Consider the following 15,655-nt stretch of genomic DNA (forward strand, 5'->3'; position numbering starts at 1 on the left):
TTGTATGTTTAAGTTCAATAAAAAGACTGTTGATTGGAGTTCAGCTAATTAGCAAACTGAATGTTTTCTGGAAAAAAATAGTTATTCTTGAGTGTCTCTGCTCAAGAATCCCATGTCTAGCCATTAATTTTCAGTTTAAGGCTCAAATAAAATTTCCTGTATTAATGTCTTTGCTAATACCCACCATCCATTCCCCTGCAGCTGTTTTAGTCACTCAGTGTATAAGGCATACAGAGTTGTGGTCTTTTTCTTGCTCCACAAGATAGTGAGCTTGTAGAGATAAGACTGTCTTAGTAGAGAAAAGTATTTTATTTATTTTTGTATGCCTGAACTCCCTGCTCTTGCCTGTTACGTGTTAGATCACCATCCAATTTATCTAACATTTGAACAAATGAATAGTAGAAATTTAGTTAAAAAGAGAGAGACTTCCAGAGGGTGACCTTGGCCCTAAAATAACTTCAATACATTTTAAACCAGTACTTTTATACCCATGTTATAACACAGTTGAAATTGATACTCAGAATGGTGGTTACAAATGCTGACGCTCAGAAGATTTATGCCCTAAATGCCTCCCTTGTTTTAAAAAATTTACATAGTATCAGGGAATGAGAGGTACAGATTAGAATTTGGGTATAACAGATTAAAGGCCTTTTTGCCTGTTTTCTAATATATCCAGACAAGATTAGGTAGACTAAAGTAGAAAGAAAGTTATGCTTTCTTGTTTCTGAATAAAGCTTACCAGTTTGGGAAACAGAATGAAATATGTCTTAGAAAAATGACATCATCTTTTTAATCATTGAAAGCTCTGTGTTCTAAAACAATGACCAGATTTATTTAACAGGTAAATCTTATGCCTTTTAAATGCCTAAATATGTTTTGAAAATAAATATATCTCTTTCCAGCATGCAAGATTTAATGAGAACTGTAACACATTTCTCACTATAAAAATTAACTATTTGACATTTAAAAAAGAATATGTAGAAAATATATTTATGGTAAGTTATAATATTAAAATACCCATGTATCATCTACTGGGTCATTCTTTCTGTTAGTTAGAATTTAGGAGAACTTAGATTTTATTCCAAATTTAGGGTTCTTTCTTTGTGATTATAAATGATTCAGGGAGAATTTTGTTGAACAACTAATTGTTATTGGTGGCCATAACTAAAAGGAATTTGACTTCAGAGAAAAGTCTAAAATCAGATTTTTGCATAAAATATTCTAAGCAAGGAGTAGTATACCTTTGGAGCATTCAGCTTCAGGTAATTGGAACTTTTGTACAAAGTAGATTATTTCCATTTAAATCCATATGTTGCCCAAAGACAGAGTTACTTGATATTAAGAATTCTACATATTCCAGTAATAATTTTCAGACACTGTCACTTCCATTAATATTGGTTGGGAGTGGAAGTTGTACTTGATTTTATTTTGTTTTTATTAAAATCTTTTTTTAATGTTTATTTTTGAGAGAGACAGAGCACAAGCTGGGGAGGGGCAGAGAAAGATGGAGACAGAGAATCTGAAGCAGGCTCCAGGCTCTGAGCTGTCAGCACAGAGCCTGATTCAGGGCTTGAACTCACAAATTGCAAGATCATGACCTGAGCTGAAGTCAGATGCTTAACTGACTGAGCCATGCAGGTGCCTCAGTTGTACTTGATTTTAGATAAACTTTCAGCATAAAGGGTTGAAACCAAGGGGTTTTGTATGAAAGAGGTTAATCCAAAACTGTGTTCTGATTGATCAAAATCTTAATCTGATATGTTTCTATGAGTTGTATTTTGAGTTTGTTAGCTTTGCTTGCTTCATCTCATTTATTGGTGATGGCTTTTTTTTTTAATGTTTATTTTGAAAGAGAGAGAGAGCAGGGGAGGGGCAGAGAGAGAATCCTAAGCAGGCTCTGCACTGTCAGCACAGGGCCAGACTTGGGGCTTGATCCCATGAACTGTGAGATCATGACTGGAGCAGAAATCAAGAGTCGGACACCCAACCAACTGAGCCACCTAGGTATCCCTCATTTGTTGGGGATGCCTACTGAACCGCCTTTGCTATCTATATTGGTATTCTTGGTAAATTCAAGCCTCTCAGGATGTGTGTATTTAAACATTTTGTGGTTTGAAAAATTGATAAAAACTGTGTTTTTATAAACTTAATATACTTTGTAATTTGGTTTGTGGATGCTTGATGATCCTTGAGCATATATAGTTTGCCTTCCTGTGCCCTTTCAGATATATTCTAGGTACAGGGTTTCTTAACTGGGGGTTAAAATGTATCACAGTGAAATAGTTTTCTCTGCATTTAAAAACATTTTTCTGAGGGGTATTCCAAAAGTTCCATCAGCCTGATAAAGGAGCCCATGGCACAGAAAAGGTTAAGAACTTCTCCCACACAGGTTTCACTTTTACTCTTTACGTACACTTTTCTACTCTTCAGTAATATTGTATAGTTAAAAAAGAGAAGATAGTTACTTCCTACCAATGTTATTTAGTTTCTTGACATTTTTTTTCTTTCTGTAGCTCCTCTTCCTCCTTGGACCTTGAAATTTTTTCTTTTCCCTCCCTCCTCCCCCTCTCCTGCCCCCTCCTTTTTTATTTAAATGTAGCCAGCTCATATTTTCTAGTTTTTAGTTGGTGTTTATGCTCTTGTTACTTGGATTATCACTGGTATGATTTCCTTTTTTTTTTTTTCTCTCCTGTTGTCTTACTTTAAAACCAGAGTACCTAATTCTTTTTTTTTTTTTTCTTTTTTTTAGATTTAATTTTTAAGTAATCTCTACACCCAAGGTGGGGCTCAAACCCACTACCTCAAGATCAAGAGACACATGCTCCACCCACTGAGCTAGCCATGCACCCCTAACCAGAGTACCTAATTCTGATTCTAAAACTATTTTTATTTTTATTTATTTTTTTTAATTAAAAAAACATTTTTTTTTCAACGTTTTTTATTTATTTTTGGGACAGAGAGAGACAGAGCATGAATGGGGGAGGGGCAGAGAGAGAGGGAGACACAGAATCGGAAACAGGCTCCAGGCTCTGAGCCATCAGCCCAGAGCCCGATGCGGGGCTCGAACTCACGGACCGCGAGATCGTGACCTGGCTGAAGTCGGACGCTTAACCGACTGCGCCACCCAGGCGCCCCTCTAAAACTATTTTTAAAGTTTTGTTGAATTTGAGCCCCTTAACTAGATACCAGAATTCATTTTTATGTGCTGTACTCCTCAGGACACCATTTCATTTCATTGGGGCCAAAATGGTCAACACAGTCTGCTTGCTTTAAAACAACTATTCTAGGGTATTTAATTGGTACACATTTAAAAATTTAAAATTTATAAATATGGCTGCCTATACAGGTTCTAGTTCTACTTCTGGAAAGGAAGATTTTATTAAGTGTGTAATTGGAATATATGCATACACATACAGAAATATATTTGTGTACAGTCAACAACAAGGTAAGACTACTTTTATAGAGATTTCAGCATGAAAGAAGTATGGTTGTTTGAAAAACTGGGTAGAAACAAAATAAACATGTTGGTGTAGTTGGTTTACCTCTTTTTTTCCTCCTCTTCTTTCTTAGGGAAGAACCTTTCTGGGGAGCTTGATTTTTGAAAAGGAAATAAAAATGAGAATTAAAGCAACTTATCAAGATGGAACGGTTATTGCTCAGGCTGAGTATGGCAGTGTGGATATAGGGGAAGAGGTGGCTAAGAAAGGATTTGCGGAAAAATGCAGACTTACTTCCAGCACTAACATCTGTGAGGAAAAAAAATCAGATCCTGGTCAGCTTGTCCTCAGGAACCTCAAAAGCCCCATTCCTACATGGGGACACAGATCAAACCAGTCAGCCTTTAGCCGACCAAAGGGGCGTTTAAGTGGGAGGATGATTCTGGACTCGAAGAATGAAAATGATGCAGGAAATCATGTGACGTTTCCAAAGTAAGACTGTTGTGTGGATTTTAGTCTTAACCTAGTTTCTAATTCATGGAAGAAGCTCTTCTCATAGTAGAAGGAAGGCTTATGTTTTGGAGTCCTCATCTACATGTCAGTGATTTTGAGGGATGATACTCATTTCTATTTTTCTCAAACATGTATTCCTGTCTGTTTTAGCAGGAATATTTTCATTAAAAGCCACTTTGAAAGAAAAGTCATTTCTCAGTTGTTTAAAGTTCACATACCAACTCCTCATACTAATTCTTTTGAATATGTTTATCAAAAATAAAAATCTGTCCCTAAATCTGAATTATTTGGGCAGGGCCAGAATTTCAGTTAAACTTTGAAGTTTTCCTATGGCTTTAAGAATATTTTAATGGATTTCAGGGAATTGCCTTTCCTTTTTAACAAAAGAGAAACTCTTTGTTCTTCCTGTGATAACTTACTGTGGTAAAATTTGATTATTATAAAGGGAATTCACTTTTTAGTGAATTTTAAACTTTTTGAATTATAAACTTGAAGCAGAAAGCCAGGTTTAATGTTTGTAAGTATCACACCATTTGTATACTTCTGTGTAATGATCCAACAACTGGAGTGGGGTTGATGGGGAGGAGGAATTGGAAGAAACTGATATAGAATGCACTTTACTGTATTTGCCTGAGTTGATATTGCTACAAGGCAGTTGGAATATATTTGTTGGTAGCATTGTTTTTGAAGTGTGACCTTAGTTATAAAACCTAGTTTGCATTAAAATATTTTATAATGTTGAACTAGATAAAGGTTAAAAAAAATTTTTTTTAATGTTTATTTATTTTGGGAAGACAGAGAGACAGATTGCAAGCAGAGGAGGGGCAGAGAGAGAGGGAGACACAGAATTTGAAGCAGGCTCCAGGCTCCGAGCTGTCAGCACTGAGCCCCACGCAGGGCTTGAACCCACAAAGCAGAGGATCATGACCTGGGCTGAAGTCAGATGCTTGACTGACTGAGCCACTTATGTGCCCCAAACTAGATAAAGGCTTTAAATTAGTTTTCAAAATTAAGGTATAGTGTGGTATAAAAAGTCTAGGATGATTTAGTTTGTGATCTCTGTCAGCCTTACACAATTTGGTTTTTAAAATGAGTGAATTTGCTTTTAATAGGGACAGTTTGGCTGTTGGAGACTTGAATCTAGGGTCTAATGTCAGCCTGGCAAAAATTAAGCAGGACCAGAAACTGATTGAAGAAAATGAAAGGCTTAAAGCAGAAAAAGAGGTTCTTCTTGAAAGTTATAAAACTTTAGAATCCAAAGTAGAACAGACCATCCAGGAGCTGCAGGTATGGTATGTTCACTGGTATAAGGTAAAGAATGACCAGCTAGGAAATCTGTGTACTCCTCTGCTCTTCTTTGTTTAATTTTCTGTTACTTTGTGTTGTCTTCCTTTTCTCTCTCCCTTCTCTCACTCTGTCCTTTCTTTATATTTGTTTACAGATGAAATTTTGTCTTATACTCCAAACTAATCATCTTTGGATTTCATTGAATGTTTGAAGGACTAATTAATAATTTCTCATTTACATTTCCTTTTATGTTTTTTAAAAAAAAACTTAACTATGAGATATTTCAAACATTCCAGAAGGAGAGAGAGAATTGAATAATTGATCCTGTGTACTCATCACTTAATTTTACAATTATTAAACACATGGGCAATCTTTTAAAAAAAAATTTGTACTTCCTGAGTTATTTTATTTTTTTAAGTTTATTTCCTTTGAGAGAGAGAGAGAAAGCACAAGCAGGGAACGAGCAGAGATAGAGGGGGAGAGAGAAAATCCCAAGCAGGCTCTGCACTGTTGGGCCTGAGCCACCTAGTTACTTCCTCCTGAGTTATTTTAAAACAAATCCCATTCATAATATTCTACTGTATATGTTTTAATGTGTATCTCTAGTTGAAAATAATTTCAAAAAAGACAACCATTATACTGTTCACACTTACAAATTAACCGTCATTCTGTAATATCTTTTAATAGCCAATGTTCAGATTTCTTGGATTTCTATGAATGCTCTTTAGTTTCTTCCACTCAGGATCTCAGTCAGGCCTATGCATTGCATTTTGGATGATAAGTCTCTTTAAATTGCTTAATCTGCATCCTTGCATTACTTAAGAGGCTCCTTTATCTCCATCTATTTCCTTTTATGGTAGTTAGGTCTCAAGGTTTGCTTAGATTCAGGGCATTTTTTCCCCTAAGAATACTGTGTATTTTTTAAATGTGTACATTTTTTCTAATGTACATTAGAATAGATGTACACTAAATGTACTATTCCAACACTGTTTCTACAGTTCATATCACCACCTGGATGTCCTGCATTTCGTTTGTGACACTAAATACCAGGAGTTGGCACAGACCCACAAGTTAAGGACTCAGTCCCATAAGACTTCTGTTTCAGATACCAGCCATAATCATGTCCCCCAGCTACCCCACTTCTGCCTATAAATTGAGGGTTCCTATGATCCCTACTCTCTTTGTTCAATAATTCACTGAAACAACTCACAGAATTCAGGAAGGTGCTATACTTATGATTACAGTTTTATTATAAAGAATATAATGCAGGAACAACCAAATAAAAGGAAGAGATGCACTGAGGATGTTATGATGAGGGTGGAGGTGGGGTAGGGGAGCAAGGGTATTTTATTTTAGCTTGCCACTCTCCCAGTACGTTGGTTTGTTCACTAATCTGGAAGTTCTTATTATTTTAAAGTTTATTTATTGAGGGGAGAGGGGCAGAGAGAGAGTGGGAAAGAGAATCCTTGGGATTCTGAACAGAGTGGGGCTTGATCCTATGAACCATGAGATTGTGACCTGAGCTGAAACCAAGAGTCAGACGCTTAACCAACTGAGTGAGCCACCAGGCATCCCTGGATTTTTTTTGTTTGTTTTTTGTTTTAATCAGGGTTTCGTTAGGCTCAATAAATCAATGGTCAAGATTGGTAACTGAACTGAATTTTCAGCCGTTAAATCCATAAACCCATATCCATAGGGAGCTCTGCCTCATAAATCCATAAATCTTGGGTTCTAACTATTATAAATACTATTCATTTATCTAGGGACATCCTCCTAAGGGCATTTCAGAGATAAGAACTCTTTCTCTTAGAAAATAGTCTGTTTTCTTTAGAAGTCTAATTGACAAGGAGATTAATCACCTGCCTTTTCTTTTCTCTGAGTGTGTTCCTCTATCCTTTTCCATGAAGACTGTAAATGGATTAAAGGCCATTTACTTTACCTACTCAACATTAAAAATGTTTAGTTCAACTTCATAAAGTTCCTTGGTGCCTCCTTATAGTCTGTTCTCTTCCTCCTACCCAAGGCAACCACTATTCTGATTTATATCACCATAGTTTAGTTTTAGTCTTGTACTTTATATAAATGGAATCTTCTGATACATACTCTGTTGTGTCTGGTTTCATTAACTCAACATATTGTTTGTGAGATTTATCTATGTCGTGTGTATTAGAAGTTTGTTCATTTTTTATTGCAGAGTAGTATTCCATTGTAGCAATATACCACAGTTTGTATTTAGGTTGTTTGTTTCTGGTTTTAGTTGTTATGAATGAAACCACTGTGTACTTAACTTTTGTACACCTCTATTTGTGGACATATGAATTCACATATTTTGGATTACAAAGATTCTTTCCTCAGCCGTGTCCAGTCTACTGATAAGTGCATCAAAATGGTTCATTTCTGCTATAGTGGTTTTGATCTCTGGCATTTCTTTTTGTATGTTTCTTAGAATTTCCATCTCTCTGTTTATAGTGGCTGTCTGTTCTTGCATGCTGTCTACTTTATATGTTAGAGCCCATAGCATATTAATAATACCATGTTTAAAATTTCTGGCCTGACAGTTTGAGTATCTACCCATGCCATGTCTGAGTCTGATTCTGATTCTTGCTTTATTTTTTCCAACTGTGTTTTTTTGTCTTTTACTATATATTGTAATTTTTTATTGGTAGTTGGGCGTAATGTCCTGGGTAAAGGGATTTGCTGTAATCAAGCCTTTAGTAATGTGGTGATAAGGTGTGGGGGAGGAAGGATCATTTTATAGTCCTCTGTCTCTGGACTTTGAATTTCACACAAGCTTCCCCCCACCACCCACCCCTTTTAGGTAGGACAGGGTGGCTAGAGTGGGCTAGAGTTGGGTATTTTCCTTCCCTCAGGTTAGTCTCTGATAAAACCCCAGCAAGTTAGGCTTGGTTTAAATAGTTTCCATGAGGGCAGATCTTGTTAAGAATAGAATACTCTGGCATATTTCAAAATGGTTCCTTTTCCCCTTTCCCTGGGAGCTTGAGGGGACTTTTTTATATTTATATTATGAGAACCTGGTAGAGATTCACAAAACAGATGGACATCCTGATGACATTCTGCCTGGAGTTTCTAACTCCAAGTTGTTCACCTTGAGCCTTCAGCATTTGTCAGTTAAAGTTGAGGTGTACCTATACCAGACTGCTTCCCTCAGAAGTTTCTGCTCTAGTTAAGTTGTGGATGGCTTTTATTTGCCTGTCTCTCTAGTTTTGGGGGTAGCAGTTTTGCCCTGCGACCTCACCTCATGTAAAGTTTCAAGACTTGTTGCTGTTTCAGTTTATTTAGATTTTTTTACTTGTTAAGATGGTGTGGTGATTTCTAGGCTTTTTACATGCTGGACCAGAAATGTGAAGTTTTTAATGTTTTCAAAGAACTGATTTTTGGATCTTTTGGTTAAAAACATTTTTTTAATGTTTATTTTTATTTTTGAGAGAGAGACAGTGCAAGCAGAGGAGGGGCAGACAGAGAAAGGGAGACATAGAATCTGAAGCAGGCTCCAGGCTCTGAGCTGTCAGTACAGAGTCCTATGTGGGGCTTGAACCCATGAACAACGAGATCATGACCTGAGCTGAAGTTGGACACTTAACTGACTGAGCTACCCCTAGATCTCTTGGTTTTTTAATTTGTTTCTTTTGTATTGATTTCTTTGCTTTATGATTGCCTTTCTTCCTCTTTAATTTGCCCCTCTAGTTTCTTTAGATGGAAATTGATATCATTTTTTAAAATCTTTTGTTCTTTTATAACATTTAAAGTACTTTTAAAAAAATTAAAAAAATTTTTTTTCATCTTTATTTTTGAGATACATAGACAGAGTGCAAGTAGGGGAGGAACAGAGAGAGAGGGAGACACAGAATCCGAAGCAGGCTCCAGGCTCTGAGCTGTCAACACAGAGCCTGATGCAGGGCTCGAACTCACAAACCGCAAGATCACGACCTGAGTGAGATCATGACCTGAACCAAAGTCGGACATTTAATTGACTGAGCCACCCAGGTGCCCCGAAAGATACTTCCTTTTAATCATCACTTTATTTGTAGCCCACAGATTTTGATATTTGTGTTTTATTAATTAAACATTTTTGTTTTTTAATTTATTTAATTTATTTTACTAGCTGTGTGATTAAAAAAATTTTTTTTAATGTTTATTTATTTGAGAGACAGAGAGACAGTGTTTGAGCAGGGGAGGGGCAGAGAGAGAGGGAGACACAGAATCCAAAGCAGGCTCCATACTCTGAACTGTCAGCAGAGAGCCTGACCCAGTGTTTGAACTCACAAGCTGTAAGATCATGACGTGAGCTAAAGTTTGACACTCAACCAACTGAGCCACCCAGGTTCCCCTAAACATGTTTTTAAAATTATTTTGTGATTTTTTTGAATTATGAATTATGTTGCCTAATTTTAACATATTTGGAGCTTTCCCCCCAATTAATTTGGGGGAAATAGTTAATTTTTTGGTATCAGAGAGCATACTCTATGATTTCAGTTCTTTAAAATTTATTGTATTTGCTTTTTTACCCAGCATATGGTTTGTCTTTGGAAATGCTCCTTGTACTTTAAAAAGTTGTGTGTATTCTATAGTTGTTGGGTAGAGTGTTTTATAAATGTTAGGTAGTTCGAATCAGTTGATAGTGTTGTTGAAGTCTTTTGTATCCTGACTGATTTTCTATTTGTCTGATCCATATCCAGGGAGGAGTGTTGAAATCTCCAAATATTATTGTGGTTTTGTCTGTTTTCTCCTTTTTTGTTAAGTTTTACTGTGTGAATTTGAAACTTTGTTATTAATTGCATACACATTTAGGATTACTGTGTCCTCCTGATGAATTGACTCTTCTTTATGCAGTATCCCTGGGAATGTTTCCTGTGTTAAAGTCCACATTGCCTGATATTAATATAGCCATGTTTGCATGGTATATCTTTTCCATCCTTTAATTTTTATCTTTTTGTGTGTGATTAGTGTGTCTTAGCATATTGTGGAATGTAAGCTTTTTTATCCAGATTGATAATCTCCTATCTTTTAATTGGAATGTTTAGCTAATTTTCATTTAATGTGATTATTGATGTGGTTGGGTTTAAATTTGACATATTTTCTGTTTGTCTTACTTGTTCTTTGTCTTAAAAACCATACTGTTTTTATCTGAGTTCTATTTTTTATAAGTGGATTAATAATAAATTCAAGATATTTGAGTTTAATTTCACAGTTTTTTTTTAGATCTAAATGGTTCTTTCCCTCATATTTTATAGTTCTCTTCCACATATAATTCATTAGCAGCTTGTGTTAAAGATTTGTTTTAATGTAGTCTTTGTAAATCAGTAAGCACTTTTTCAAAGATTTAACAACTTTTTATTTTCCCACTTCTATTTCTTATGTTTATGCAATTTTGGAGTAATTATAAGAACAATTCCAGTAGTTGTAAACAGAGTTAAGAACAAACATAACTGATTCTTCATGTCTCCTGCTCAACAAATGAGAGCAGAAGGGCATGAGCATACCTGAGTATAGCATATTAGTAATAAACATTCAGTATATGCTGGTTCTCTCTCTCTTTTTTTTTCTTCAGTTTTTTAAATGTTTTATTTTATTCTTGAGGGAGAGAGACACAGTGTGAGTAGGGGAGGGGCAGAGAGAGAGGGAGACACAGAATTTGAAGCAGGCTCCTGGCTCTGAGCTGTCAGTACAGAGCTCGACGTGGGGCTTGAACCCACAAGCTGTGAGATCATGGCCTGAGCTGAAGTTGGTCGCTTTACTGACAGAGCCACCCAGGCGCCCCCTCTCTCTTTTTATTTAACTGAAGAGCATGTTGTTCAAATACTGAGTAGTATTTCTATGTTTAACTGTATAATATCTGGTTTGTAGTATAACTGGAATAAAACTGCCAGATCTTTATATTATTGCTCTGTATGTTATTTTGGATGATTATGGTAGACATGTATTTGAGATACCACTCAGAATCAGGGAGTTTAATCTAGTTTGGGTCAAGTAAATAATGTTTTTGATTCTTTTGTAATGTAGAATGACATAAGACTTTGTCAGAAAATAAATTGTCATTGAGAATCATTGGGTTTCTATGGGGATCTTTTACTTATCTTTTTAAAATTTAAGTATTAAGACATGTATTATATGAAATTTGTTTCTGTTTGGCTTATTAGGATGAATCCTAATCTGACTCAGTGAATGAGTCCCTAATCTGTGTGAAGGTAGAAGCCTGGAATATATTATCTTTTTCAGATCCCAATTTATAGGGAAGTCAGTTGTCCTCTGGCTTACCATTAAAAAAATTTTTTTAAAGTAATTTCAGTGCCCAAAGTGGGGCTCAAACCCATGACCCCAAGATGAAGAGTTGCATGCTCCACTGACTGAGCCAGCCAGGTGCCCCCAAATTTTTTAACCTTTAAAATTTTAGTTATGCCTTAAAATCATGTAAGTGACAGTAGAAATACAGTTTCCTGTTTGAGACTCACTAAGATGTGCTTATTTTTTGTTGCAGCAAGAGAAAGCAACTACCATGGATTTGACTAAACATTTAGAAAGCACTCTGAAGACTCGTGTAGGTACCAGAATGAAAAATCTGGCAGCTAAGGTTGAAATACTGAAAGAAATTAGGTAGGTTTTTTAAGAAGGACAATTTAAAATAATTGCAATTTGTTAGTACTTTATTTAAATTGTATGCCCACCATTTTTGCTTTGAGACTTAATCTTTATATTTTTATGCCTCAAAGAGAAAAACTAAAACTCCTGAGATAAATTTTATAGTATTTTTGTCAGCATTCCTTTGTCATTACATGTAGTTATATTCTTAAAAAAAATTTTTTTTTGAATATTTATTATATATTTTTTGAGAGGGAGAGAGAGAGAGACAGAGCACGAGCAGGGAAGGGGCAGAGAGAGCCAGAGAGAATCCGAAGGAGGCTCCAGGCTTGGAGCTGTGAGCACAGAGTTCGACGCGGATCTCGAAATCACCAACCATGAGATCATGACCTGAGCCGAAGTCAGACCCTTAACCAACTGAGCCACCTTGGCGCCCCCACATGGAGTTATATTCTAAAGTCATCTATGAGAGTGAAATGTAAAAATTAACACAAGTTCTAAGTGGTAGTTTGAAGGGAAACTACGAAGTCCAGTTGGAGTTCTTAGTGTTATTTTCAGGCTTATACTGAAACTAAAGATTTCAGTAATTTATTTCATTTTATTTTTTAATGTTTTATTTATTTTCGAGACAGAGAGAGACACAGACAGACTGCAAGTGGGGGCGGGGCACAGAGAGAGGGAAACATAGAATCTGAACCAGGCTCCAGACTCACCAGGTGCTGACAGCTCAGAGCCTGATGTGGGGCTTGAACTCATGGACTGCGAGATCATGACCCAAGCTGAAGTTGGGTACTTACCTGACTGAGCCACCCAGGTACCCCATAGATTTCGGTAATTTAAATACTTAATAGTACTCTATCTAAAGAAAGAAAAAAGTGGTTTTCATACAGTCAGAAAAGTAGTCTTCCTAGAGTCAGAAGAAGAAGAAATTGATAAGCAAGTCTTGTACACAGTTTATTTGGCTTTTCTTAGACTCCATATATGATTTATGTAGGTATTTTATATTAATAGAGAATAGCTTTATTGTTGGTTAGTGATAATTTGTCACCCTGTTCTGGAATGTGGAAAAAAATAGTTCTCAAGAAAACTTAGTTCCCTTTCCAATCTACACAAAGAACTTAAATCAGTAATTCATTTTCTCATGTAATTTCAAACACTAAGAAGTTGGTGACCTGAATTAATACTGTGTGTTGGTGTTTTGTCCAGTAGAAATTTATATACTCCAGTATAAATCCATCAGTTGTCATCTGGTTTATAAGCCTTTAGGTAGTTTGAGTAATTTTGTCCTTCTAGAACCTAATCAACTTTTGATGCACTACCAAAAATTAAGTGGCTACACTGGCACAGCTGTGAGTCAGACTTAGGACCAAAATAACCCAATAATTTTAATCCATCTTTGAGGAAATAATGTGCCGTTAGAATGGTGGCAGTCTAGTTGGAAACTAGAAAAGAATATGGATGGTCCTCATTGGTTTTGCTAACTGGCCTGCTTCTCCAAATGTTTTTTTGTTTTTTCTTTTTTCAATTCCACAAATGCTAATCTGCTTATTAAGGTACAAGAACTATGTGGCTGTAGTCTTGGTAAGCAAGATTGGCCAAGTCTAACATTTTTAAGGAAGTATTCAGAAATCTAATTGTAGACCAAAATTTAAGGTCTGTTTGATATCATTTAAAGTTCTGCAGACTTCCAAAGTTGTCCTTTATGTAAAGGTTTTTTAACAAGTTTTATTTGCTCTTTTTCTCAATCAAATATTTTTAAGTTTTTAATGGTTATTTTGAAAGAGAGAGCACATGCGTGTGAACAGAGGAGGGGGGGAGAGAGGGGGAGAGAGAGGGAGAGAGAGAGAATCCCAAGCAGGCTCCACGCTGTCAGCACAGAGCCTGATGTGGGGCTTGATCTCATGAACTGAACAGTGATGTCATGACCTGAGCCAGAATCAAGAGTCATATGCTTAACTGACTGAACTACCCACATGCCCCTCAACCAAATGTATGTTTAATTATAAGTTATACTAATTATTTATGATTTTACGTAAGGTTTTAAAAAGTACCTCTTCATGTTAATGTTGTACATAGTTACTTTAGACCATTATTATTTAAGTGTAACTTCTTCCCACATCCATTAAAAAAAATTTTTTTTTTAATGTTTATTTTTGAGAGAGAGACAGAGCATGAGCAGGGGAGGGGAGGAGAAAGAGGGAGACACAGAATCTGAAGCAGACTCTAGGTTTGGAGCCTCATCTGGGGCTCGAACTCAACCAATGGCGAGATCATGACCTGACCTGAAGTCAGATGCTTAACTGATTGAGCCGCCCAGGTGTCCCGAACTTAAAAATGTTTTTTGATCTTTTCCTTTTTACTTTTGTTTTTGAATAGACGTGTCAACATCAATGTTCGTTTTGGAAATGACCTTTCAGATGCTTTGCAAGTGTTAGAGGAAGAGTGCTTTACTAACCCAGCTTCTTTGACTGAATTAGAGAGAATTTGGGCAGAATACAGTCTTGCTCAGGAGAACATACAAATTTGTGAAAATGTGGTAGGTCAAGAATTTTTTTCTGTTATGGTTTTATTTGTTGAACATAAGGAGATATCTTTTGAAAAAGAAGAAGGATTGTAGATACTGTAGTGCTACTTTGTATGAAATCTTTAATTTTTATAGCATCTTCATGTTAATTTGATATCTTTTATTGCCTTGTTAAAAAAAAATAGGATAGATAATGGTGACTGCGGATAAAGCGTCAACAAAATCTTTTCCCCTTTTGCATGAGAATTTGACCTTTGGATAATTCTCTTTCTGTTCCCTTGGTAATTTGATAAAATGATAATTCAGTCATGTTACTAGTTTAGATAAATAAAACTTCCTAGTTGGTAATTTATATCTGGACTTGAGGAGCTATAAAGTACAAAGAATTGGTGGAGGCTTTTGCAACTGGGCATACCATCCTTGAGGGATCTTGGAAGCTATGCCTATAAAAGATGGTGGCTTTTGAGGGGAGTGAAGCTTGTAAGCCAGGGTGACTTTGACACTTGATAATGTATCTTGTTTTTGGGTCTGATTGGTGTGTTTTAAGCTTCAGTATTCAACTCTGCCTTACTATTAAATGCTATTAAAGCACCCCTTGTTTAGAGGTGATTATTTGTGGGTAGGGGAGGGGTATGGAGAATGGATTATTTCCGATGAATTCTTTATTAGCATAGGTACAAGTATATTTATTTCCTCTCACAGTTTTCTTTAGTTTATCATATTGAGCTGAACGGAACCCCTTGTTTTTCATGTAAAGATAATTCACCACAGTCATAGCTTTCCAAAGTACCTGTAAGCTCTATACTTGTGTTTGGAGTTGCCCTGTTGTAAGTATTGGTGATTTCTGCCTCTGGGGATTGTACTCTGAAAGTCGTCTTCCCAGTTCATACCTGGGCTGCCCAGTTGGCAACCTAGCTGGCTCTCAGTTGAGAAGTGAACAGAATCACTAGGCCTTTGGAAATGTCGGGGATGTTTAATTTGGAGAAGCGATTATATTTGTGTCATTTTACATATTTGACCCTAACTGATTAATTCTGATGATAGAAGAAAAAAAAGTGACAGAAGCAAGAAGTTTTGAATCTCTATGAAACACAGGTAATGTTAATAGGTACTTTATAAACTTTTTCTTACACTTACTTTTGAAAGGACATTTTTGCTCTTATTTATAAATGAGGAAATTGAGGCCCACGTAGCTTAAGGAAATTGCTGAAGATTACTTAGCTCTAAGTGTTAATATGGAATTTCAACCCAGGTATGTCTGCAGAGTATATTTATTCTCTCCCCATTTAAACTGTAC

General features: G+C 36.0%; 1 protein-coding gene across 5 annotated transcripts in view; it reads left to right on the top strand.

Annotated features, from left to right (window-relative positions):
• The window catches only part of STK31 (serine/threonine kinase 31), a 73,212-nt gene that overhangs the window by 15,948 nt on the left and 41,609 nt on the right, over nt 1-15,655 (top strand). For 4 of the 5 annotated variants that reach the window (XM_047848935.1, XM_047848938.1, XM_047848936.1 and 1 more), the window contains exons 7-10: nt 3,571-3,929; nt 5,063-5,237; nt 11,734-11,849; nt 14,211-14,370. In XM_047848935.1, the coding sequence (XP_047704891.1) occupies nt 3,571-3,929; nt 5,063-5,237; nt 11,734-11,849; nt 14,211-14,370 (810 nt within the window). Of the gene's footprint in view, nt 1-3,365; nt 3,446-3,570; nt 3,930-5,062; nt 5,238-11,733; nt 11,850-14,210; nt 14,371-15,655 lie in introns of those variants that run through there. The other variant, XM_047848940.1, reaches the window with a different exon arrangement.

This window comes from Prionailurus viverrinus, chromosome A2 (assembly GCF_022837055.1).
Source record: "Prionailurus viverrinus isolate Anna chromosome A2, UM_Priviv_1.0, whole genome shotgun sequence".
Lineage (NCBI taxonomy): Eukaryota > Metazoa > Chordata > Mammalia > Carnivora > Felidae > Prionailurus > Prionailurus viverrinus.